Source organism: Micromys minutus (genome assembly GCF_963924665.1).
Source record: "Micromys minutus genome assembly, chromosome: 10".
Classification (NCBI taxonomy): Eukaryota; Metazoa; Chordata; class Mammalia; order Rodentia; family Muridae; genus Micromys; species Micromys minutus.
Genome location: NC_137979.1, coordinates 44911340 through 44938307, shown reverse-complemented (window position 1 = coordinate 44938307; position 26968 = coordinate 44911340). Strand labels below are relative to the sequence as shown.

Genomic DNA, 26968 nt, shown 5'->3' with positions numbered 1-26968 from the left:
CCTTGCCGCTCCTCGTCCTGGTGGGCTCGCGCCCGGTCACCCCACGTTCGCGCCGCTCGCGGGCTCACCGTCCGGGAATGCGCCGGGTGGGGGAGGGGTGGGCTCGCGCCGCCGCCGCGGAGCGCTCCTCCCCTCCCGCGGCGTTCCGTGGCCCGGGCGGCTCTGCCCAATGAGGAGCGGCGTTGCTGGCAGGTGGGGAGTGTTTTTGTTTTGGGTTGAAGTTGAGGCTTTGGAGAGGACCGAGCTAGCGACTGGCAGTCGTCGCGGCCGCGGACGCCGCGGGCGGTGGTGGAGGCCTCCGCGGGACTCGAGCGGTCTCTCCTCCGCGTCGGGCGGGCGAGGCGAGCCTCGCCGCCGCCGCCTCCCGCTCCCGGAACTCTCGGGCCTGCCTTGGCCCCTGTCTTTGCACTCCGCACGCCGCAGCGCCCTGCCCGGGCCGCACCCGCTGGCCCCATGAGGAGGGACGTGAACGGAGTGACCAAGAGCAGGTTTGAGGTGTGAGCTCGAAGGGGTCTCGGGCGTCAGCGAAGTCCAGCTCTCGCACCCCAAACAGTCGCCCTACCGGAGCCGCCTCCCTTGTGCGGCCCTCCACCCGCCCCTGGCGGGCCGCCGGCGTCCTCCCCTGCTCGCGACCCGCAAGCCCCGCGCACCGGCTTCCTCGCCTTCCGGGAGGTTCGCCTGCTGCCCCTTCCACCCGCGGGCCCTGGCCGGGATTAGCCCTGGCGCCCTAAATCCCCCCTCCCCCATAACACCCAGCTTCCCATTCTTTGCCCAGCCCTTGGCTAGCCTTCCACCACGCAGTGAAAGCACCCCGTCCCCGACTGGCCAGTGCCTGCTGCCTTCGTGAATCGTTTATCTCCACCCGAGCGGGAATCGATGAGTCCTCGGTGGAAGTAGGAAGTTGGGGGTGGTAAAGGGACGATAGAGGCGACTCTGGGGTTTTCGTGCTGTTTGGATATTGTTCTAATACTTCCTCTTCCCCGTTTAGTCTATACTTTTGTGGCTCATTGTTTATTGGAACTTCGATATCTGTTCCGAGGATGCGAGGAAGGTCTGAGAGCCTTCGGAGAATCCATTCCTGTTTTTGTTTGTTTGTTTCTTTTTTGTTTTTGTCTTAAGTTTGTCCTCTGGAAAAGGTTTGTAGTCTTGGGATTGAACCGTAGATTTAAAAAAAAAAAAAAAAAAAAAGCTCTTTAGAAGAGAATTCACGGACTGAGAAAGGGATTCCTTTGGAAAATATTGTAACTGCTGCTGAAATACAGTAGTTTGGTAACTTGCAGGAGGCTTCATTGGTAGGCCGAGAGACAAAGAAACGTATACAACAGGAGGAAATGTTACCTGGCCTTTTCTGGCAGAGGCTCAGGCTGACCTGTGTTGGGTCCAGGCTCAGTGTCCATCTCACTTGCTGGTTTTCTGTCTCTTCTCTCTTGTATTTTTAACACTCAGTGTTTCCCTTAAGCTCAGTTTAAAATTTGAGACAAAGGTTTGTGGGCTTGGGGTGAAAGTCTCACCTAGGGATGAAACTTCTGTATAGTCTTTGTATTTTTTAAGAGTATGAGAAAAAAAATTTTAAAGTTATAAAGAAAGATTAAGGTAGGAGAACTGTGAAGGCAATTTAAATTCAGACTTGGAGAAAATGAACGTCATTGGTTACATTAGAGTTTTTCTTTGTAACTTAATGGTAGGGGTGAGCCGTAATAGTACAACCTGCCTATATAAGACTATTGCTCTAAAGTAGAGAGGCCAAAAAGATTTTAATTTATGGTGGTTTCAGGTTCAGTGCTACTGTGAAAGTCTTTAACCATTGAAATTACTACCTAGACACCTGAAAGTTTAGAGCTACTCCAAAGAGTTCAAAATGAGGATTTCAAAACTTGACCAGCTTGCTATTTTGAGTTGAGGATTTCCCTTTTAGGTTGAGGATTGAGAAAAGACTCATTTGTGCATTAAAGCAATATTGCTGTTTCTTGTTTTTAAATACTTTTTTTTTTTTTGCTTTTGTTTTTCTTTTTTTTTTTTTTTTTTTTTTTTTTTTTTTTTTGAGACAGGATCTCATGTAGCCCTGAGCTTGAGGTGATTCTCCACTCTCCAAGTGCTAAGGTCATAAATGTGAGCCACCATCCTCTGTTTCTTTTTAATGTTTATTAGTTTGCTTTTTTTTTTTTTTTTTTTTTTTTTTTAAGACAGGGTTTCTCTTTGTAGCCCTGGCTGTCTTGGAACTTTGCTCTGTTGACAAGGGTGGCCTCGAACTCAGAGATCTACCTTCCTCTGCCTCTGGAGTACTTGAATTAAAGGCATGTGTCACACTGCCCTGCTTGCTTCATGAATTTTTCAGCCCTCAAAAGTGCCAGGCTGTCATTTGCACACCTTTAAGCCCAGCACTCAAGAGTCCGAGGCAGGCTGATGATCGCTGCATATTCTAGTCCAAGCTAGTGTACATAGAGTTCCAGGACAGTCAGGAATACATAGAGAAATCCTGTCCGAAAATTTAAAAAACCAGAAGAAAAACTCTCAGAACTAAGAATCCTTTAGAAGGGCTGATTATTTCTAAGTAGGTTATCGCAGAATGAGACTTTTTTTTTATGAGATCTGGAAATGTGTACAAAAAAATAATAGCTAATTTTAAATCGTGATCATGACTAAGACAAGTGAAACACTTTTGCTCCACCCCAGGATGAGAGCGACTTCAGTTTTTTGCATACTTGATACATTGTAGCCTTCTCTTTATGGAGAATGTTTTCATGTTCTCTTTGGTTTTATTTTGTGTTTGTGGTACTGGGGACTTGGCACATGATTCTAAAAGTGCTATACCTCACTCCTCCACCCCACCCCCTTTTTCTTTTTTGACAAATCAGTATTTAGCCCAAAGTGGTCTGGAACTGTCAGTGACCCTCTTATTGCTGTCTCTTTCGTGCTGGGATTCCAGGCATGTGCCACAATGTCCAGTTTGGGAATGTTTTCTTCTGTATACTTTTGAATGCTGAGATCAGAGACCACATGCTTGCTCTCGGAGCCAGAGATACAGAAAAGCGTTTCCATTGAACAGAGAGCCTATTGGCTGGGAAGTGTAATCCAGGCCCTTGGGAGACTGAAGAGGATTTGCCCCCAGTTCCAGTCAATCTGGTTTATATAGTTGAGTTTTGGGCCACCCTGAGCTATAGAGTGAGATCCTCTGTTCAAATTGTGTGTCCTCCTGAACTGCCCCTGAAGGAAAAGAATTAGAGCGAGATCACTGGTTATATAAGCCAAACCTGCGACATCTGTGTAAAGCCAAAGCAGGGCCTTTAGGGTGAGAATAAAAGATCCAGAGATGTAAAACTTCAAGTTCCTTCCTCTGTTACTTTGTGTGTATGTGTGTGTGGCTTTTTTATTTCATTAAAGCATTTTAAAGATACACTTTATTTTACGTGTGATTGTTTTGCCTGCGTGCATGTGTGCACCTCATGCTTGCCTGGTGCCCACAGAGTTCTGAGGGTGGCATCGGATCCCCTGAAACGGGAGTTGCAGGTGGTTGTGAGCCACCATGTGGATGAAAGAATCTGAGCCTTGGTTCTGTCCAAGAGCAGCAAGTGCTCTGAGATACCAAGCCATGTCTGCAGCCCCAGTTTGTTTTTGTCACTACACATGCTATCTAAACTGGAGTCTTATAATTCTTACATTTAAGGAAAGTTAGGGCCCAAGATAGCAGGGGAAAGATGTTGAAGTTGTACAGCTTCATCTTAGGGGACCAAGAGCCTAATCTCGGCAGTGGGGTGGGGTCCTTGTTTCTTCTCAGATTTATCTTGTTAATGCATGGGTGTGTGGATGTATTTTCATTCGCATGCTTTGGGAGTGCAGGTGCCTGTGGAGGGCAGTCAAGTAGGATTCCCCTGGAGCTAGCGATTGTGAGCACCCCGTGTGGGTGTTGTAAGCCAAGCCTGTTCCCCTCTGAGAGCAGTTAAGTGGTCTTCACCACTGAGCCATTTTACCAGTCCCCCAGTCTCTGTCTTGTTTTTTGTTGTTTTTGTGTGTGACCCTGGTTGTCATGTACTTGTTCTATAGAGCAGGCTGGCCTTGAACTGTAAGATCACCTCTGCCCACTGCTGGGATTAACATTTGTGCCACTCCCTCCCAGCTCTCTATTTTTTACACTCAATGTTTTCCCTTGTTTTGTTGTTACTGTAACTTACCATAAGATCAACTAAATGTGCGGAGAAATGGTTTTCCTAAAATTCACCGAATATATTTTGTATATGCTGTCAAATGACTGTCTTTTTATTTTAAGTGTGTTAACCAACATTATCTTAATACTTACCAAGATTAACAAGAGACATATTTCAGATATCTAGTCTTGCCCTTAAATCCGAATTGAGATTTTTTTTTTTAATTTAGTTTTTACTTTATCATGCTTCCAATAGGTACATAATACAAAGGTATTGGGAGAAAGTCCTTACTTTAAGAAAAAAAAATTGTTTTTTTATTTTATAGTTTATTTCATCTATTGGGTATATTGTAGCTGTCTTCAGACAGGCCAGAAGAGGGCATCAAGTCTCATTACAGGTTGTGAGCCACCATGTCGTTGCTGAGATTTGAACTCAGGACCTCTGCAAGAACAGTCAGTGCTCTTAACCTATGTGCTATTTCACCAGCCCTTTAGCTTACTTTAAAAAAATACTTATGGTTTTAAAAAGCTGAAGTGTTACATTAATTGACATGAAGTTATTTTGTAACCAGTGCCTGGAGATGTTAAGACCATAGTTAGGAAATGAAAGACTCAATTTTGGAAATATTGACTCTGTATTCATTATACTTACTGGTTTTCTCATAAAAACATAATACTGCATACAGTGGTGTCACTAGGCCTTGTTCTGTAGCTCAGATTGGAAACAATGGAATCCAAGATGGCTACCAGCTTAGGACCCTCTTTCTAGTTTCCCCGATGCTGGGGCTCAGCAGGAGCTGCCATGTCCAACTAAGTCATCATTTGTGTTGAAAGTATTCACATTTTCAAACCTTAACATTCATCATGTCATTTTTCAGTATGCTGTTAAATACACTTTCCCCACACTGGACATCATTTTTTGGGGCAGGGGAAACAGTTTTACTGAGTATCTCTAGTTGACTTAGAACTCACTATGTTGACAGGGCTGAAGTTCACAGAGATTTTTCTGCCTCTTTCTAAAATGCTGGGATCACCACTATACACAGCCTTTGAATTTTTTATTTGTGTGTGTGTGTGTGTGTGTGTGTGTGTGTGTGTGTGTGCGCGCGCGCACGCCATCAGATGAATGTGTGCGCATGCATGCCTGTGTTCGTGACTGCCATGTGTGTTGGTGTCTATGAAGCCTAAATAAGACTTTTAGGTCCTTTTTGCTGGAATCACAAAGGGTGTGTGGTACTGAGAGGTAACCTCTCTGAGCCCAGGCCCTTCTGCCCTGAGGTATAGCATAGTGACAGGACACTTGCCTGGCATGAGTGAAGCCCAGGGTCAATACATAAAAATAAACACAGATAAGATACATTTTAATCTCTAAAACTGTCCATTTCAAACCTTGACCTCATTTTCCTTTCTAATTAATGAGCACTTTTGTTACTGGCTTAAGATCCACTCCTGTCCCTTGAAATACTGTTTCCTAACTTGTAACAAGTTGGAACCAGAATTAAAATTTTCAGTACTCAAACTAGTATAGTGCTGTGGTTCTGGAAGAGTATTTTTAGACATTCAAAGTAAAATATTTTAAGACACCAGGGAAGTCCAAGGGAGAGAGGGAAGAAAGAACACTCTTCCATGACCAGATGTGAGTGCTTGTCCAAGAAGGGTACCTTGGTACCATTTTCCTTGATCCTGTAGGCTCTGTGAGCTTATGGGCTAGGCCCTCAAGTAGATACTAACTGGGAAGTAACAAGATATCCAGCTGTAATTTTGTAAAGTTATTGCTTTTTTTAAAAAAAGTTATTAATGCATTTTGGTCTACTTGATACAAGGATTCTTGATTACTTGATTCAGTAATGGTGCATTCCAGAGGTAGGATTATCTCTTGAGTTCAAGGTCAGCCGGGCTACACATTGAAACAAAAGATACTCTAATGTTGTCACAGCTGAAGACCTTTATTGGTTTGTGTGATATGTTTATACTTGATTCAGTTCTCTGAATTTTGTGATTTTCAAAACAAAACACCCGCCCATACACACACATGCCAAGTATAGTGCTTGTTTACTTTTCATTAGCTTTTGAAAACTTTGGATGAACAAAATAACATTAATGGATATTTTTTCTAGGTATATGAAATACCTGGAAAGCATGTACATTACAGGGATAGGGAAGTAACTTCTTGTCTAGTAAGCAACCGTTTTTGTTATCTAAATAGTTCTACAAACTTGATGTTTAAGGGGCTGTTTTGACCATAGCTGACAGTCAGGCACATCATTAACTCATTGGCCTAGTCCTTTAAATTGCTTTAAAGTTAAAGTGACCTATTCCATTAGGTTACAGTAGACAAGGATTTGGTTAAATTTGAAACATACTGGCAGTTTCTTCTGTCTACCCCTCAGCCTCAGGAATTTCTGGTTCCACTGAGAAAGAGAAGTGCAACATTGTAAAAAAAAAAAAAAAAAAGAGTAGATTGTTGAGGGTCATGCCTGAGTGGGAAGGCAGCAATTACATATGGAGATGAATTCCAGCAGTATATGGATGTCTGCCAAATAATGTACGATCAAATATGCCAGCTACAGAACTATGATGTTTAGTGCAACTATTTTTTAATAAACTTTTTTTCTTACAGAATTATTTATGATATATGAGCACACTGTCCTTATCTTCAGACACACCAGAAAAGGGCATCAGATCTCATTACAGATGGTTGTGAGCGACCATGTGGTTTCTGGGAATTGAATTCAGGACCTCTTAAGAGGTCTCAACCGCTGAGCCATCTCCCCAGCCCTTGATATAACTTTAAAAAGGTTTTTTTAAATTACATTTATGGGTTTGGTCAGTCTTAGAGTTTAAAGGACAACTTGCTGGAGCCAGTTCTCTCCCATCACATATGGGCCCCAGGAGTGGAACCTGAGTGGCTGCTAAAGCCCCTGTGCCTGCTGAGCCGTCCTTCTGCCTCCTGTTGGTATAACTATGATCCACTGCAGGATGCAGACAGAACTAAGGTTTACAGTAACAAGATACAGTCAATGCTCATTCTAGGTACTTCATGTTTGCAGTGATTTTATTGGGAAAGGGGCAGAAAGAAAAACTAAAGACACTAGATTAGGGCAGGTTCAAAATTTACTAGTTCTCAGAGTTGTGGCCCTTTGTTGGCAGGCACAACTCAGTATGTCCTGACTGTTTATGACTTTTAGCTGGGCACCATTTTTGCACTTTTAATCTCAGCACTCAGGAGGCGGAACCAGGCGGACTCAGAGTTCAAGGCCAGCCTGATCTACAGAGCAGTTTCAGGATAACTAAGGCTATATACACAGAAACCCTGTCTCAAAAAAATATATAATAATAATAATAATGAAAAAGAAAGGGAAGGAAAGAAAGAAAGCGACTTTAGCTTTGTCTTCATCCTGTAAAAGCAGGAGACTGTAGAGGTGACTCAGCAGTTAGGAGCACTGGCTGCTGTATAATTCCTTTCCCTGAACCCAGATGTAACTCCAGTTTTAGGGGATCTCATAGCTTCCTCTGGCCTCTGGTCAGATGCACAGGCATGTGTCTAGTCAAACAAAATACATACATGAAAAAAATGTATTAAAAAGGTACAGAGAAAAAAAAAGATTTATAGTTTCTGCTAATGAACAATTTAAAAACGTTAAGTGAAGGATTTGCAGGGATTTGTGCTGTTCTAGGAGTGGGCTGTCAGTTTATGGAAGGAGAGACTTATGGGAGTCATGGAGGAGAGTGGAGCTGGGTGTGATGACTCAAATCTAATCCCCATACTGTAATCCCATGCTGAGGCTGAGGCAGTAGAATTGCTTCATTTTCTAGGCCAGCCTGGGCTACCATGTAAGATCCAGAGGAAGAAGGCCTGTTTGAAAACGTAAAGCACAAAAAATGTTTTCACTTTATCTCTCTTTTTAAAAAAATATACTGTAGCTGTCTTCAGACACACCAGAAGAGGGCATCAGATCCCATTACAGATGGTTGTGAGCCACCATGTGGTTACTGGGAATTAAACTCAGGACCTCTGGAAGAGCAGCCAGTGCTCTTAACCGCTGAGCCATCTCTAGGGCCCCTTTATCCTATCTTTTGAACCAGCCTTTTTTCAATAGGGAAATGAGACTGTTAAGGTATTGTACAGAGTTTATAAGAGGAACTTGTTGATTTGTGAACTATTAGAATTGAAAGGAAAAGATGATGGGGCACCAATGGAAGGAAAAGTCAGTGAAAGGAAAAGTCATGGGGCACCAATGTTGTAAAATGGTCCTGGGTTTCAGCACCACTGTTAGGGGAAGGATGAAGAGAGTGGGGGGCATATGGCCCGTGGAGGTGCAGCGAGGCCTGGGGGCAAGGGAGATGCCTCTGGGGGGCCCATGTTGGGAATCCCTTCCCCCTGAGGGACCAGGCACACACCGGTATAGTACAGAATAGAGTTTATTCAGGTCATGGGAGAGTCAAGAGGGTGGTAGAGGCAGAGAGAGAGAGAGGGAGAGGGAGGAGAGGGAGAGGGGAATAGAGGCTAGCCATGACCACGTGGAGGGAGGGGGGGAATGGAAGGGTAAGAGAAGGGTTAGGGGTGGGAGAGCATGGCAGCAAGAGAGAGAAGAGGGGGCAAGTAGCCCCTTTTATAGTGTCAGGACATTGGGGCAGAGCATACCTGCCTACTGCCAGTTAATCGAGGGGTGGGGTTTACAGAATCCCAACAAGAATGTGCCAGGTGTGGTGTCACTACTTGTGACCCAACACAGGTCACAAGGAAGGTAGAGGGTTTCTATAGGCTAGTTTGGGCTGCAGAGCTAGACCCTGCCTCGAGAAGCACAATAACAGGTCTGTGCCATAGTGTGCCCGATTTTGAAACTGGTTTAAGATGTACTATAGATAGGGTTTCCCGGTGTTTTTTGGAAACTCTTAGAGAATTGCTAGAATTCTCCCTTCTCAGCCTTTCAAATAGGTAGGGATTCAAGTGTGTCACTGCCCAGTGGTTTACAGAATGTTCATGGGGCCTGGAGAGACAGCTTAGAGCATAAAAGCATGCACTCCTTTTCCAGTGACTCACAACCACCTATAACCCAGTGTTTCTGATCTGCTTTGGGCACTGCAGTCATGTGCATACACTAATACCAGCGTGTGCTCTCGCACACACATAATTAAAAAGTAAAATTTCAAAAAAAGGTATTCTTATGTGTATTTTTATGTTTTGTTGTATATGTTTTAATAATCTAGTATGATTCTAATATTGTTCATCTCATTAATTTTAAGTTTCCTTCCCAGATTCCCATTGTCTAAAGTCAGGTTACTTTTTCTGTGATTCTCTGCAAGATTAGATGGTTAATTTATTACCAGTGTCTTAACTATTTTTGTAAATTCTAGTAAAGAAAAACAAATTAGCCTTTGTAATCTTAATATGATGCTCCGAATGCCTTGTCTATTTTGGCCCTGAATTCTGATGAAAGTAGACTTTTGAAGGGGTGAGGTGGGGGTGGAGTCTGCACCATTAATTACCAAGTGGATGTTTTTGCTGAGAGATGGATATGATTGTTTGATGGCCTGAAGTTTGGAGCCGTGGTTCTTACAGTAAGTGATTGTGGAATTCATGTATATTTATAGAGCCTATTTATCAGTGTTAGCTTTGAAGCCAGGGTTTGAACTGTGGCATTTCTAGTCTCCATCAGTGTGACCTTAGAGAAGTTCTCCAGATTAATCTGAGTCTCTGATATTCAGTTTATAGCATGAACAACCTGCCTGCCATACAGTGAAGGCACAAGGAACTCTTCCTACTGTTGGTACTTTGTAGCATACAAGTAAATAGCGTTTTTGTAACTTAAAAACCTTAAAATACCCCACTGTTTATTTTTGATATTTTGTTGTTGCTGCTGTTGTATTTTGAGACAGCTGTCTTATGTAGTCCTAGCTTACCTAGCTAGTTTTCATCTCTGAGAACAGGGGATTCTCTTCTTTACATCTCCCATGTGTTGGGATTTTAGGTGTGCGACCCCACACTCTCTAAGTAAGAATTTACTGTTGAGAGGAAAAGTTCTTTTTCAAAGTGAGGAATATAACTATTCATCTCCTGGGTAGATACCGTTTTCTTGTTATTAATAAACTAGAACCCCTCTGAACCTTAGTCTGGGTGGTAGTGCATGCAGTAATAGTTGAGCTGTGTTTCTTTTCAGCCATTGTCCTCATTGTTAGGCAGTGATGGTGAATGTCTGCTGGGGTGAGGCACTGACACTGAATTGTAAGTTGACATTTTAAAACCCTGGATCAGTCAGCCTTTGCCCCGGAAACTGGCCGTTCTTAGCTTGCTAATTGTAGAAACTATAGCTGTGGTAGAGCTGAATGTAGGCAGGAGATGCATTTTGATCCTTTTCAAATATATCCCTTTTGAAGGAGCCTGTGGTGCTGAGACTCTAACACTCATCCTCGACAGCTGTTTAAAACTTGATTTCATGCTCTGTATGTTTGTGTATGGAGAAAGTCACATTGCAGCTTATTTCTGCAATCCACTTGTAGAAAACTGATATTTTGAAATTCCCTTTGAAAAAATTAGAATATGTGCTTAATGCTATAATTTCCTAGAACATCATCATGAACTGTAACATACAAAGATAAGAGGCTTCATTAATATTCAGTATTCTTAGTCACAACTGACTTACGTTATACAAAAGCCTCTGAAGTGTAGGCCTGCCTTTAAAAGTCTCAACAGAAAGTACAGCTTTGCAAAGTCAGCACATTCCTTACAGAACAGGAGGTAGAAATGTAGTTTAGCACAAGGCCCTGGGTGCAAGTTGTACCTAGTGCCACGTAAACGTGGGGGTGGAGGCAGGAGGATCAGAAATGCAAGGGCATCCTTAGCTCCATAGTTTGAGGTTAGCATGGCAAACTTGAGAGCTTGAGACCTCATCTCACAAATGGGGCAAACAACAGAGGCAGTCAACTCTGAGTGGGGCTGAGGCTTGGGATTGTTACTCTAAGAGCAGCCTGAGCTGTATATAATGAGTGCAAGGCTAGCCTACGCTTTTAACCACAGAGAATAATGGTATTTCCTGTGCTGCTTCACTCTGTAGTTTACAGGGTTAGAAGTCTGACCCGGGGCCTCCTCATGATCTGCCAGACAGACTGAGAACACTCAGGTCGTGGGTCCAAAAATAATTGTATTTACAGAGACCTTGTGTGTCTGAGAGGGTGGATTATGGGCACTAAGTGACATAAATTGCATATGAGTTTGTCATTCTCTTACCCAGAGGGAAAGCTGTGGTTTAAATATAGGAATCAAGATCTCAGGGGACCTAATCTTGGCATAGCTGTGAACTCTTATTGAGCCCTGAGGAAAACCATTTACCTTTGTTTTTATAGCTTTAAAATAAGATTTTCAATATCTGTTTCCTTGTCATACATCAATTGAATTGAGGTGACGTAGAAATTAAACACTAAGCTCTTGCTGTTTAATAGTGATTTCTGAGTTATTATATTATTAAGGAGAAATAGTTGAACATGAATTTTCTTTACTATAACTTTCCCACCTTTCAAATGGAGGGACCTGTGCGGCCTTCAAAATCGACACAAGTTGTTTTGCACATTATATTTGTCTCCGAAAACAGTAGGTTTTCAACCTATGAGTCACAATCTCAGGTCACATACAGACATTTACATTGTGATTTGTAACAGTAGCAAAATTACATTTGTGAAGCAGCAATGAAAATAACTTTATGGTCGGGAATCACTACAACACAAACTGTGTTAAAGGGTCACAGCATTAGGAAGGCTGAGAACCTTCAAACTATGTAGCCCTGGCTGTTCTGGAACTTGTTCTGTAGAACCAGGTTAGCTTTGAACTCAGAGCTCTACCTACATCTGCCTCCCAAGTGTTGGGAGGAAAGGCGTGCACCACATTGCCCGGTTCAAAACACACTTTTAACGAGACAACTAATTAAAGTTGCTGCTTCTCTGAGGCTAGACATTCACCAGAGATTTAACTAGAAAAGAAACAGGGTTAAAAAAGCTTAGCTAAGAAGTAGCACTCACTCACTAGTAATTCTGTAACTTTATTACAAAGTTATATAATTATTTATTGTTGGGTTTTGGAGTTGTTTTTTGTTGTGTTTTGTTTTGGTTTTGTTCTAGGGCCTAGAGCACAAGCATCCTGCCCCCCAACCCAGTTTTTTTTTTTTGTTTGTTTGTTTGTTTTGTTCTGTTTTTGTTTTGTTTTTTGTTTTTTAAACAAAGACAATGAATGTCTGCTAACACAATTTAGGAATTATTCTTTATAATGATATGAACTTTGTATATAAAATATTTTGCTGATCCTCCTTCAGAAAGTCAACTATTTCATTTTTAAATTTATTATATAATAAATACATAATAATTAATAGCTATCTTGAGACACACCAGAAGAGGGCATCAGATCCCATTACAGATAGTTGTGAGTCACCATGTGTTTGCTGGGATTTGAACTCAGGACCTCTGGAAGAGCAGTGAGTGCTCTTAACCAATGAGCCATCTCTCTAGCCAACCAGTCTACTTTTTACTCCAGCCCAACTATTTTAAACAATTAGCTCAAGTAACAATATTGTAACAAAACTGGTAATTTGGATATAGAATGTCAAGCATTGTATACATGCATGTACACACACACCTCCAGGTCTTGAATAATAAACTAATAGTGTTTGATACATTAAACAGCATGTTTACATTTGTGATAACTTACTTGGAAAATAGTTTTTATTTACTTTTTATGTATGAGTGCTACACATTAAAGAGTATGTTTGTATTTATGATTTAATTTGAACTTAGTTTTAAAAACATCTCTTCAGTAAAGAATACTATAAAATTTATTTTTATTTTCTGTGTATAAATATTTTACGTACATGTATGTCTGCACCACATGAGTGCCTGGTGCCCCCAGAAGGAAGCATTGAGTCTCCTGGAACTGGAGTTACAGACACCTATGAGCTGCCATGTAGGTGCTGGGGAGTGGAGCCGGGTCCTCTGAGGAGCAGCAGGTGCCCTGAGCCATCATCTCTCCAGCCCCTCATAAAACAGATACTACAATAGTGTTTTCCCTGTGTTGTTCTTCTCAAGACAGGGTATTGTGTAGCCCAAGTTGCCCACATAATCACATGTAGGTGAGGCTGGCCTTGAGTGTCTATTTACTAACTGTTGGGATTACAGGAGTGTGACTGCTTCCAGCTCTTTATTTTTACAGGTTTTTGAGATTGGGTCTCACTGTATAAACCCAGGACAGGTCTACTTCTGACCTCCTACTGTTACTCAACCTTCTGTTCAGTTACCGACATTGCATATGCTTTCTATCCTTCTCTGGCTTTGAACTTGCTAGTCAACAATTCCTTGAGGGCCTGTTCTAACTCACATGCAAAGGTCTGGGATCATGGGCACATTCTGGCACTCCTGTTTTTGTCACACTGAGGTAGAACCTAGGACCTCCTGCTACATCAAGCCTTAGTTTAGTATGTTTCATACAGAGTGGGTGGGGTAAAAGCTCTCTGTAGAGGAGTTTCAGGCTACAGTCATCCTGGAGGAAAAAGTTGCAGTTGCTAGGTTGGCACACACGGGGCAACTGGTTCAAAAGCACTTTATCCGCCACGCTGAGCCTCAGCGGAGGAAGCTTTCCAGTTTCTGGGAGTCTGAGGCTTTGGTCCTTGTCAACAGTACACACATTCACAGCTTCCTTGTTCCCCACCTGTCTCTGCCTCCTAAGTGCTAGGATTAAAGATACACATGCCACCACACCCAGTATGCAGAGGTATCCTGAGGTTCTCTTGCATCTGTTAGAGGGGCCAGGGACTTGGGTGCCACAGGGGTTGTGTGAAAGTCAAAACCAAACTTTTTTCCTCAGTGGGTCTCAGGATCCAACACCACTTGTCAGACCAGCTCCAGCTCCAGCTCCAGCCTGCTCAGGCATCACCTTTCTAGCCAACAGTACAGTTTTAAGACAGTCATGCTGTATAGCCATGCCCCGCCCTGCCATCTGACTTGAAATTCGTGATCATTCAGCAGCCTCAGCTTCCCAAGTGTGAGGATTATGGCGTGCATCACCACATCCAGTTCAGTTCCATGCTAATGAGTAATTCAGTCATCAAATATTTACTGAGTACCTTGCATGTGCCTGCTGTTATGAGTACTAGGAGATGTAAAAATGAATAAAACAGACAAAATCTTCTCGTGGTAGAGTTTTAAAATCTAGCTAGGGAGGTGGGCATAAAGGAGAATATGTAAAATGCTAATACTTTCCGGGACCAACATCGAGGGGCAGAGACTTACCAGTACGAATTGCTGGTGTGAATGGGGGTAGGGAAGATCATGAATGGCCTTGAGGACTTTTAAACTCTGGATTTGTTTCTGGTAAAGTAAGCCACAAGGATCTGTTTGAGCAGAAGTGGGGTATTGTGCAGCTTGTTCTTTGAAAATATGTTGAGCTAGAGATGAATCTCAATGAAAGACTACCTGCCCAGCATCCTTCAAACCCGTTTTGCCTCAGAAGTAAAGTTCTCTCCTGCTTTCTGAAGACATATAAAACATTATTTAAGACTGTTATGAGAAGGTAGAAGGAGACCGTGGTATGCTGTATCCAGAAATACTTGGATTCTGGCCACTCCGGTCAGGAAACCCTTTTCTTTCGGGGGGTGATGGCACATGCCTTCAATCCCAGCACTGGAAGGCAGTGAGAGGCTGATTTCTAGGAGTTTCCAGCCAGCTAAGGGCTGCATAGCCAGACCTTGTCTCAAAACAACAGACAACCCCACTACCGTGTGCCTGTGTGTGACAACCCCACTACCGTGTGCCTGTGTGTGACCCAGTGAACCGGTTATTGGCACAGATGAAGTGTCTTTGAGATAGGACCCAAGTCTGAACTTGAAATTTACCTGTTTCTTTTTATTTCTCTCTTTCTTTTGTTTTTCAAGTCAGAGTTTCTCTGTTATAACAGAGCCCTAGGGTTCTGAACTCAATTTGTAGACCTGGCCTTGAACTTGAACTCACCTAACTCTGCCTCCCAAGTACTGGGATTAAAGGCGTGCACCACCACACCTGGACCATCCCTCCCCCCCCCCCCCCTTTTTAATAAGATATTTTTGTTTTAAAAATGGTGGTATACACCTTAATTTTTACTTTTTAAATGATTTACTTGTTCTTGTTTTATATGCATTGGTATTTTGCCCACATGGCATTCTTGGATCACCTGGAACTGGAGTTGTTGCATGTGGGTACTGGGATAGGATTTGCTGCCATTAAAAGCTATACAGTTTGTGTCAGGCATGGTGGTTCACATCTTTAATCTCAGTACTGGGGAGGTAGAGGCAAATGGCTCTTTATGAGTTCAAGGCTAGCCAGAACTATTTTTTTTTTTTTTGCTCAAAAAACAGAAACAAAGACTAGCAAGGCTTAAAGGCGTGTGCCACTACCTACTGCAAGAAAGGGCTTCCTGACCTGCATGGCAATAATCCAATTATTCCACTCCAACTCTACCAAACTACTGCATACATCATACCACTGTCTCCTGACTTCTCATAACAGTCTCAAATGTTGTTTTAAGTATAATTATGTCTGCAGAAGGCAGGATTGATTCAGTCTGTATAATTTTATTGGAATACCACATTTATTTAGCACATGCCACAGTGTTGTGTGGAGGTCAGAGGACATCTTACAGAGAGGTGTTTGTCTCCTTCCATATATGAGTCCTGGGAACTGAACTTTGGAGTCCTCAGGGATCTAAAATGTTGCCCAGGACAGTAAAACCATATAAAAGCCCTGCGAGGTCTTGCACATACCTCTAACTCCGGCACTAGGCCTGGGGAACAGAGCAAGAAGAATTGCTAGGGCTCACGGCCTGGCCAGCCTCACTGGAAAAAAAAATCTCCAGGTGAGAGACCCTTGCACCCAACATCCCCCCTTACCTGTGCACACAGTAGGCTGCACATGTGCGTGTATATACTTCATACACAAAACATCTGAAGTGCAAGCAGAGGAGCGGTGGAGGACAAGATGGAGGCCAGCATAGCATGTGCTGTTGAGTCAGGGGTTAGAAGGTGTGCAGTGCAGAAAGCGTGGCCTATTGTAATGTTTCTATGTTCTACATGTATTCCTTCCTTGGTGTTTTTATCTAGAGATGTCTTTGATAGGAAAGGTTTAGTCATGGTGTGGTAATACACTAGCCATAGTTTGTTTCTAAAGAGCAGTTACATTGGGTGGGGAAATTGTAAGCTTATTTTCCTTCAGATTTATTTAGCCTAGAAAAATGTTTCTCCTTTTGAATTCTGGCAATAAAACCAGCCGACTGGAAAAACATCTGCTGTTGGTTGAGTGAAGGAATGGCATAACCTTGTGAAAACTACTTATAGGAAAAGTGTTTTTAAAAAATCTTCTCAGCTGGGCGGTGGTGGCACACACCTCTAATCCCAGGCAGAAGCGGGATCTCTGGGTCGAGGCCAGCCTGGTCTAAAGCATGAGTTCAAGGACAGCAGGGGCAACACAACTCTTGAAAAACCAAAAAGAAAGAAAAAGAAGAAAAGAAAAGGAAATCTTCTAATACAGCTTTAGCTATAGGTTTATTTTTGAGTATTCTGTCCTAATCTCTCCCCAGAATATCCCAGGTGCCATAAAGATTTAACCTATGCCAGGCTAAAGTTTGTTCAGATCTATGAAAATGAGACCACTGGTCATACTTTTTTTTTTTTTTTTTTTTTTTTTTTTTTTTGGTAGTAGTTGCTGCCTAATGCTCCAAAATATTAACATTCAATCTTAAATTACCATCAAGTAGCTTGGAAGAAGGAGTTTACCCTGGCAGTCTGTTTCTCTTTTTAAAAGGTCACTCAGGCCTCTGGCAACTGACTGCTTTCCCAGTGTGTAATCGGCCCTTATTAGAATGGGAGACTCTGGGGTTGCAGGCAGCTGATTCTGTTTCCTCATGATCTTTTGTTCTGAAACCAACAGAATAAAACATCTGTTATTAAGTAACACCCTTGAGAAGGTAAACAGACAACCTTTAAAAATGTATAAGTTGTGTACTGGAAAGCTAAAAAGGACCTTACTGGTCAATAAAACAGCCCAGTTTTAAGATTAAAGAGTTTGAATGGGCCTGGAGTTTGTAGTAGGATACTTGCCTGTATGTGTAAAATGAAGGACGCCCTGGGTTCTATCACAGCACTGGTTATGTTCAGACAAGTGTAGGCAGGAGTATAGAGAAATAGCAAGCCTTGTTTGTTTCAAAAATGTTAATTGGCATAGCCTCTGTAGATACCAATTTAATGACTTCTTTAAAATTTTATCAAAATGTCATGACCATAACCCCATTCCTAGATGAATTAAAGATAGGTATTTACATAAATACAAATAGAAGAATGCTGGTCACAACAGTATTTATGATATTCAAAGGCTATTAAGAATATGAATGAACAAAAAAATGTGGTATATACAAAGGACCTGTTTGTTATTCAACTATTCAAGAGAAACAAAGTACCACCACCATGTAAATAAATCCCAGAACCATTGTAAAAAGAGATAAATGATTCATAAAACATCACATTTCAATTCCCTTTATAAGAAATAACCAAGCATAAGAAAATTTATAGCTTGAAAACAATCAGTGGCAGTTCTGAACAGCAGGGTTTCCAAATGAAAGTTATTTGGATACAAAGAATTCAGAAGGATTGAGAGCATTTTGGAACTAGAAGAGCTTTAAGTATATTAAAATACACTGAGCTACCCTAAAATGCACATTTTAAAACAATTCATTACGTAAATTTCTCTTTTTAAAAAATATTTGTTTATTATCTATGAGCACACTGTCACTATCTTCAGACACAGCAGAAGAGGGCATCAGATCCCATTACAGATGGTTGTGAGCCACCATGTGGTTGCTGGGAATTGAACTTAGGACCTCTGGAAGAGCACTCAGTGTTCTTAACCACTGAGCCATCTCTCCAGTCCCATGAATTTCTCTTTATAAAAAAGCTTTTTAGAGCCAGGCAGCAGTACTGCGCGCTTCACTCCCAGCTTTCAGGACACAGAGGCAAGTCGATCTCTTGAGTTGGAGGCTAGCCCGGTACAGCCAGAACTAGTAGAGAAACCCGGTCTGGAAAAACAACAACAAAACAAATAGAGTGAATACAGTGATACATTTTGTCCAATCTCTGCTACCCAGGAGCCTAAGGCTAGAAACTAGCTGGGAAACTCAGTGAGACCCTGTCTCAGAGATAAAAAACAAGGACCAGCAAGATACCTCAGGAGTTAAGAGGTCCTGAGTTCCATCCCTGGGACCCATATGACAGAATGTGACTTGTGCAGATTGTCCTCTGAGCTATATGTGTATATGGTGTCCACCTCCACGAACACAAACAAAGAAGTAGATGGATTTTTTTTTTAAGACTGGAAATGAATGCTTGTATATGATATGCAAGGCCCTGTGTTTAATCCTTAACTGCAAGTAGATTTATGATGGTTAATTATATGTGTAGACATCTGGGGGTTTGTTTATATTTGCATAAAAATATGTTTCTAGTATTTCTCTCCTCACATCTCTTAAACTAAGACATCCCTTTCCTATCCTTGGACATCATTTGCAGCCACACCCCAACCCCACCCCACTTTTGTCACCACCTCTACAAGCTAACAATTATTTAGTATGAATCTGTTGATGTAGTTCTATAGATACATAGATACACAGATATGCACATACAGTGTAATCTACTGATACTGTTTCTTCAGAGAACACAAAATACATTGTTATTCAGAGAAACTGAAGCATATAAGTTCAAGGCTAGTTTGGGTTATAGATCAAAACACTGTTTTAAAAACACAAGCACAAAATATTAGAGGGAAAACAATTTAAACTGCAATAAGCAGGTACCAAGACGTTTGTTGTTTGCAGGTCTGCCTTGCGTGCACTATTAAAGGTTGTTCGAGCTTAAAGGATATGGCACCAGATGGTAACTGGAAAAAACACTAAGTTTTAGTTACAGAGGTAAATTTAAAAGGCTATAAATAAATTGTTCTTTTATTATCTTGACTGAATTGAAAGACAGTTGCATAATTAAGAACCATAGTTGGGTTTATCAGATAAGTATATAATAGCAAAAGGAAAAAGAGCTTTCTTGTAGTGTGCAGTTCTGAATTTCATAGGAATAAGCAATCGGAGGTACATTGCTAGTTGCTCTAGCAATTCCAGATGTGTCCTGGAATTGCTAGAGCAACTATTATGAAATAATATAATTTTTTTTTAAATGAAGGAATTAGGGGACAGAGAGATGTCTCAGCAGTTGAGAAAATTTGGCCTTTAACTCCTGCACTTGTGAAGCAGAAGCCAGTAAACCATTGAGTTTGAGGCTAGTCTGGGTTACAGAAAAAGAAAAGAACTACAAACTAAACTTTCCTGCAGAGGGGCAGTTCTGATGCCCAGTACCTGCATGGTGGCTCATGCAGGGCTCCTCAGAACTCCAGGGGCCTCAGCTTCCTCTTCTGACCTCCACAGGCACTAGTGCATGTGTGGCGCATACATACAAACTAGCAAAATGTCACACACTTAAAATAAGTAAATCTAAAATAAAGGCATAATAATAGCACAACAGAAATTTTTATTGGAAAACATGAAGAAAGTAAGAGGAACAGGGTTAGAACTCACCGATGAGTTCCTTAGAAGCTGGTAACAAAATGAGGTACAACACTGCCCCCCCCCCCAGAAAAATGCTGGAAGAAAACCATTCTGGGCCTGTGAAGAATCCCACAAGAGGACACTCAGCAAACTGTTAAGATGGAAAAATAAAATAGTTCAGAGAGCAAGTAAAATGATTAGACATGCCTATTCAATTAGAAATGGGTTAAACATTTCAGTCAAAAGTCATAGGTTGTAGCTGGGCATGGTGGTATTGGCCTTTTAGAAAACAGAAGCAAGTGAATCCCTGTGAGTTCAAGGCCAGCCAAGGCTATCATAGTGAGATCCTGTTAGGGTTTTTTGGTTTGTTTTGTTTTAGAAAGACATGGTTTTAAGACTAGATAATGAGATTGAGCTTTATACTGTGTAGAAAGATGTACTTTGGGCTCAAAGGCACAAGTAGTCTGAAAACAAAATAGTGGGGAGATGCTGTGCTGTGTACACAGGAGTCGAGCAGTCCTAGGATGGATTGTGAGCCAACAGTACTTTAGAAAGACATTAAGAGCTTATGATGGAAAATTTATCAGAGTTATTGGAAGAAATCGAGGTAATCCTAAATAAATGGAGACATAATCCATGTTTCTAATTTTGAAAGCTAAGGGATTTTAGGACAGCGGTGTCCTACAAGTCTTTGGCAGTGACATAAAATGTTATATAGTTGAAAGGAACAGGATGGGGAATCCAGAGACCTTTTTTTCAAATTGTAATAAAGGAGCCAAAGCAGTTCAGTAGGACAAGTGAACACAGATCAAGAACCAATTAGTGTGTACACATGGAAGCAGGTGGGTGGGTTCTTACACCACAGACAAAACTAAGTCTTGGGCAGAGTGAAAGCAGAGGCTGTAGGCTCATGGGAGGAAATCTTTGTGAATTTAGCTGTGCAAAGTTACAGTGTAGCACATGAAACTCATGAATCTAACAGAAAGGTAGCCAGGCTTTCTGTCTGTGGTGATATAGGTCCTTAATCCCAGCACTCTGGTAGCAGAGCCAGGTGGATCTCAAGGTCAGCCTGGTTTACAGAGTGGGTTCCAGGACAGCCAGAACTATACAGAGAAAACCTTGCCTCTCAAAACAAAAACAAAGAAAAAAATTGGGCTGGAAAGATGACTCACTGGCTGTTCCTTTAGAGGACCCAGATTCAATTCCCAGTACCAACATGGAGGTGACAACAGACTAACTCCAGTTCCAGAGGAATCTTTGCAGTAGGCATATCTGTGTATGCATGCAAAATACCCATTCAAATAAAATAAACAAATCTTTAAAAAGAAAAAGGACTTTGTGTGATGGGCACACCTTTAATCCCAGCACTGGAGAAAGAAGCGGGCGGATCTCTTGAGTTCAAGGTCAGATAACGTTCCAGAATTTAGAAAGAGGACTCCATAGAGAGACCTGCTGAAGTCTTAAATAAACCTTCAGTTAATTGTATGCTTTAGTAATCCCAGACTCTCACACCTGGAGAGATTGGAGCAGGAGTTCCAACAGCAATTCACAGAACAAGTAAGGTACTTTTTCAGACTGCAGAGGACATGCTTCTGTGATTAGAGGTTGGGGAACTTCTGAGTTTAGTGGGGCTGGGGGGGGTCTCTGAGTTCTGTAGATTAGTACAGACACTAGATTGGATGTAAAAGCTACCGAAGTTTAAGAAACTGATGTATTGGCAGACCATAACTTGGGGCTGTTGGGTTTGTGAGGCTGGCTAGTGTTTATTCCTTCTGGGCCATCTCCCTAGTCCCCATTGCACTTCAGATGTGTGGACACATGGGAGGAAGGGAAGAGGGAAACGAGCAGCCGTAGATTCTCCCCTTCTACCTGGAGGTTCCCAGGGGTTGAGCTCAGATCAGCAGGCTTGGCAGTACTTAGCTCCCACACCATTTTGCTGGGTCCCCACTTTTGTTTTTGGTAACATTTCTTTTGAGGGAATTTTGTCCAAACTGAATGAACATGATAAAATCTTAATATCTGATGTGGTGATTTTTGTTTTGTTTTATAGATGTTCTCAAACAGTGATGAGGCTGTAATCAATAAAAAACTTCCCAAAGAACTCCTGCTAAGGTAAGTCTGAGCCCTGCTTCTTCATCCATCAGTAGTGTATATAATATTTGTATATGAAGTAAAACTTGTTGCTGGTTTTCTGTTTGGGGTGTTTATCAGGAGAGTCCATCCCTTTTTTTTTTTTTTTTTTTTTTTTGACATTGTAGTCTACAAATATGTTAGGCTGTGTTCAAAACGTTCATGGGATCATGCATCAGAAGGTCAGAGGTGATATTTGTTTGGTCTTCATTACCTGGAATTTTACATTTACTTTAACAACTTTTAAAATCTTAGTACCAGTGTTTAAACTTAGACCTGCATGTGTTTTTCAGTCTTACCTTTGCCTTATTGTAAGACAGGTAGAAAGAATTCAGTCCTCTGAAGAGTAATTGTAGTAATACTGTTTTCCTATTACAATGCTGCCCGTCCTGGGGACTCCGTGAAATTCCACTGCTCCTTGTTCTCAAGGCGTCTTTGTATACCTACCGTGGGACAGACTTATGCCTTTCTTTCTTTCTTTTGTTTTTTGGGTTTATGTTTGTTTGTTTTTTGAAATTGTTTTTCTGTGTAGCCTTGGCTCTCCTGGAACCTCCCTCTGTAGACCAAGCCTCAAATACAGATAGATACCCATGGTCTGTCTCTCAAATACAAATATTGGGTTTAAAAGTGTTCGATACTAGGCCTAGTAAAAAGTAACCTGGTCAGCTAGAGAGATGACTCAGTGGTTAAGAGCACTAATTGCCCTTCCAGAGGTCCCGAGGCTCTCGGGGCTAAATGGACATTTGGGGGAATACTATTTGCTCTCTTTACTTAAATATCATTAATTCACTTAATAACCTTAGTACTCTTCTGATAGCTAGTATTTAATACACCAACTCCACAAGACTTCAAGAAACAAAGGACATAGAAATCTGAGCTACCTTAACTAGGTTCACCCGGAGGGCTGGAGAGAGAGAGATGGGTCAGCGGTCAGGAACACATGTATCCTTGCAAAGGACCAGGGAATCAGGCTAGAGAGATGGCTCAGTGGTTAAGAGCACTGACTGCTCTTCCAGAGGTTCCTGAGTTCAATTCCCAGTAACCACATGGTGTCTCACAGTAATGCCTCTTCTGGTGTGTCTGAAGACAGTGACAGTGTACTCACATACATGAAATAAATCTTTAAAACATAGAAACCAAGCATCAACCATCTCTCCAGCTCCACCTACCTGCCCCAACCACCTTAGTATTGACTTGGCCTAGAACTATGGCCTGGCCAGCAGCAGTAGGATACTTGGCTTCCAGTCGGCTTGGGTTCTGCACCAGCACCGTTCCCTGCTGAAGATTCTGAATCCCTGGTTTACCTTTCCCCTGACAGGGTGAATTCAGATGGAGCAAGTGCAGGAGTCAGAATCAGTAGCACATACCACACGTGGCTTCAGACAGCTGCCTCCACTGGCCGTATCTAATGCACGTCTGGGAAGAATGGTGGTACACAGCTACCACCGCCATATAAAGGTCTTAGGGACACACAGCAGTAAATATAGCAGGTTCTTGTCACTTTGGTAGAGATGAGGAAGACAGTGATGCATTCATTCTTCCCAACACTTGAGATGGTTGGGATCCTAAGACTACACAGAAAAACCCTGCCTCAAAAAATCTAGAGGGAGGGGTGACCCATGGCTAAGCATCTGCTGCTCTTACAAAGGACCTGGCTTCAGTTCCAGAAGACCTGATGCCTCTTCAAGGCCTCTGCTGACAGGATATGCTCACACAGGACAGGAAAATTTAATCTTCAAGCTTCAAAACGGAGCTGGAGGGATGGCTCAGTAGTTAAAGAGCACTGGTTGCTCTTCCAGGGATCCCGAGTTCAATTCCCAGCAACCACATGGTAGCTCACAACCATCTGTAATGAGATCTGGTGCCCTCTTCTGGTCCTTGCATGCAGTATTCAAAATTCATCAAATTTGTATATAATTCATGCTTCCTCATTCTGCTGCTGTTACTTTTCACTATTTGTGGTAATAAGTGTTTTCTTTCAGATTTTAAATTTCTAAATGCCCCCCCCCATAACTTACCTTCAGAATAAAAGTCATAAAATCCCTATAAATATTCTTTTGTCATTCTGCTTTATATAAGAGACACGATCACATAGCTGTGGTTGAGTGATGTGTTGGGGTGCCCTAGATGTTATGCTGGCAGATGTGGAGGCCTGAGTCCAACTGTCTGTCTGTGTCCGCCATGCTGCATGTGGCTGTCGTAATTTTTTTGTTGCTGAATATTTATTAGACATCATTGACGTGGATCTACTAGGAAATTAATCTGAAGCTAGATGTGGTAGCGCATACCTTTCATCCCAGCACTTCGAGCCAAAGGCAGGTAGATCTCAGAGGCCAGCCTGGTCCACACAGTGAGTTCCAGGACAGCCAAAACTATATAGAGAAAAGTTGTCTCAAAACAAGACAAAAAGGGACTGGTGAGATGTCTTAGCTGTTAAAAACATTGGCTGCTGTTCTAGAGAACCTGAGTTCAATTCCCAGCAACCACATAGTGACTCACAACCATCTGTAAGGATACGATGCCCTCTTCTGGCCTCGGGTGTATATGCAGCAGAGCACTCATTTTAAAAAGTAAGTAGGATGAGTGTTGTGACCTGGGACGTGAGGGCCGTCCTTGTCTATATCATCAATTCTAGACCAACCTGGGCCAAGAATCCTTTCTCAAAACATAAAAATAAAATAAAAAATTAACATGAAATTGTTTAGTAATGAGCAACATTAGTCTCCATTAGTCAATAGAACATGGGAGGCTTTTTTTTCCATGGACATAGCCCTGGCTGGCCTGAAACTCTGCCAGAGTACAGGGGTTAGAGGCATGCACTGCCCCACACACGGCAAGCATGATACTATTAGTGAACTGTTTAAAAGTATCTTGTATTTGAACTGGTTTAGCATTTGCTGCAAAGTGGGACCTGACTTTGATTTTAGAACCCAAGCACAAGTAGGAATGAAGGACCAAGTTCTGTGCTCTGACACAAACATCATGGCATGGCCCACTTACCACCTCCATCAGTGAAAGATTTAAAAAGACTTCCAAACCTGGTCAGCCACATGAGTGCAGCGTATGCTTACCTTCCTGCTTTTGTAGATCTCCATGAGAAAAGGAAGGAGGGGAAGAGGGCTGGCACTCCGGATAGGGAACACGGCTCAGCCTAAAACGCAGATGACAGACAGGCCCTCTACAGCCCAGCCCATTAGTTTAGTTACAGAGTTGATTTATACGGGATGTTTTGTTGTTTTTGAAACAGAATCTATGTTGCCCTGGTTCTCCTAGAATTCACTGTATAGATCAGGCTAGCTTCAAACTCAGATCCACCTGCCTGTGCTTCCTAAGTACTGAGATTCAAGGCAAGTGCCACTGTTCCTTATGATAAATTTTTTAAATGAGTTTGATTGTATATTTGTTTATATATTTTACATGAGTGCACAGTAGTTGTCTTCAGACACACCCGAGGGCATCAGATCTCATTACAGATGGTTGTGAGCCTCCATGTGGTTGCTGGGAATTAAGCTCAGGACCTCTGAACCACTGAGCCATCTGGCATGTTTGTTTTATGTAACTTGTTATCATAGGATGTAGTTTTGTTTGTGGTTTTTTTTTTTTTTTGTTGTTCTGCAATCTTTGAAATACGGTCTTATCGCAGGCTGTCCCTTTGTACCTGATCTTGTACTTCCTCCTCCCAAATGCTGGCCTTACAGGCATCTGCCAGACAGACTGGCACAGACTAGCTTCTGTCTCCCAAGTGTTATGATTATATATGAGGCCGCCATACTTAGCTTATAAGTCTTGATAGCCTGAATAGCTTAATAGATTTTCTCCATTGTTTTATCACCTATGAAAACACAAGTCATTTGTCATTCTTATTGTGCTTTTTTTCATTATTATTTTATAGAAAATGTACAGGTCATATTGAATGAAGGCAATCCCTGTCTCATTTCTCACTTTAAAGGCTCTTTTGATGTAATAACCCAACAGTCAGGAGTATTAGCACCAGACTGCTTGCTCTTCTATTCATCTAGAGCATTGTTCACATAACATGAGCCTGTAAACAGAGAAGTAAATCGAATTTTCACTGTTTTGTGGATTTTTGTGGCTGTATTAAAGTTTTTAGACTCAATTACCAGCTGTCAGACTCTAGTTTTTTCTCACACAGCAAATTGTTTTTCTTGAAAGGTTTTTAATTTCATTAGAGTAATATCCTTGGCATGAATCATTTAGATGAATAAGGTAGACAGAGTGTGACTGTGCAAACCTGTAATCCCAGCACTTGGGAAGCCGAATCAGGCAGATCTGAGTTCAGGAATAGCCAGGGCTACATAGTAAGTAAAGTGACACTCTTTCTAAAACAAAAAAATAGATAGCATAAAAAGTTTTCTTCAGTAATTTTAAACTTTAAAAAAAGTCACAGTATAAACCAAAGCAATGTGTACCCTAACAGGCGGACCCCAGCAATGCAAACCCAGACAGTGTACACAGTGTATACCCCAACAGTGCAGACCCAAGCTACCCCCTTTTTTTTTGGATATGGTGATGGCTTCACATGTATTTCCAGCATCCAGGAGATGATATAGATGACATAGAGGCCAACCTGAGAGCAAGCAAACAAAAACCTGGTTGGGTAGACGTAGTAATGGAGGAGGAATTGACCCTCCTGATTTGCTGGTAGGGACATAACTCTAGCGCAGACCCAATGGAAAACACAGCCTGGCAGTTCTCCAAAAGCTACATTTAGAAATACCGCATCACCAGCATTCCCACTTTTATAGTTAAATCAATAATAATAATTGGGATGAGGACTGGTAAAATAGCTCTGTGAACAAAGAAAGGTATTTGCTGCTATGCACAAAGACATGTGTTGGGTCCCTAGGGCTGCTGCCCCAAATAAATAAACGAATAAATGTAACAAAGTAGTTAGAATTGTTATAGAAACACTATTGATAATAGTCAGTAATATCTTAAAAAGAACAAAGTATAGATGTGTCCTGTGACCTGTATGCATGTTCAGAAGTCAGACACAAAGGGCATAATGCCTCAATCCTGATTATAAGAAGTGTTCTGGATAGATAAATCCCTGGAGGCAGAAGTAGAGTGTAGTTGTCTGGGGC

At 41.9% G+C, this 26968-nt stretch overlaps 1 protein-coding gene across 3 annotated transcripts in view; it reads left to right on the top strand.

The window, feature by feature from the left end:
- The first annotated feature begins 206 nt into the window (after positions 1-206).
- Positions 207-26968, top strand: part of FBXL20 (F-box and leucine rich repeat protein 20) — a 61814-nt gene continuing 35052 nt past the window's right edge. For 2 of the 3 annotated variants that reach the window (XR_013975194.1, XM_080923892.1), the window contains exons 1-2: positions 207-495; positions 21784-21845. Coding sequence is in view for 2 of the 3 variants with exons in the window: in XM_080923892.1 (XP_080780018.1) it covers positions 454-495; positions 21784-21845 (104 nt within the window). In the remaining variant the exon portion in view is untranslated. Of the gene's footprint in view, positions 496-517; positions 673-21783; positions 21846-26968 lie in introns of those variants that run through there. The other variant, XM_080923893.1, reaches the window with a different exon arrangement.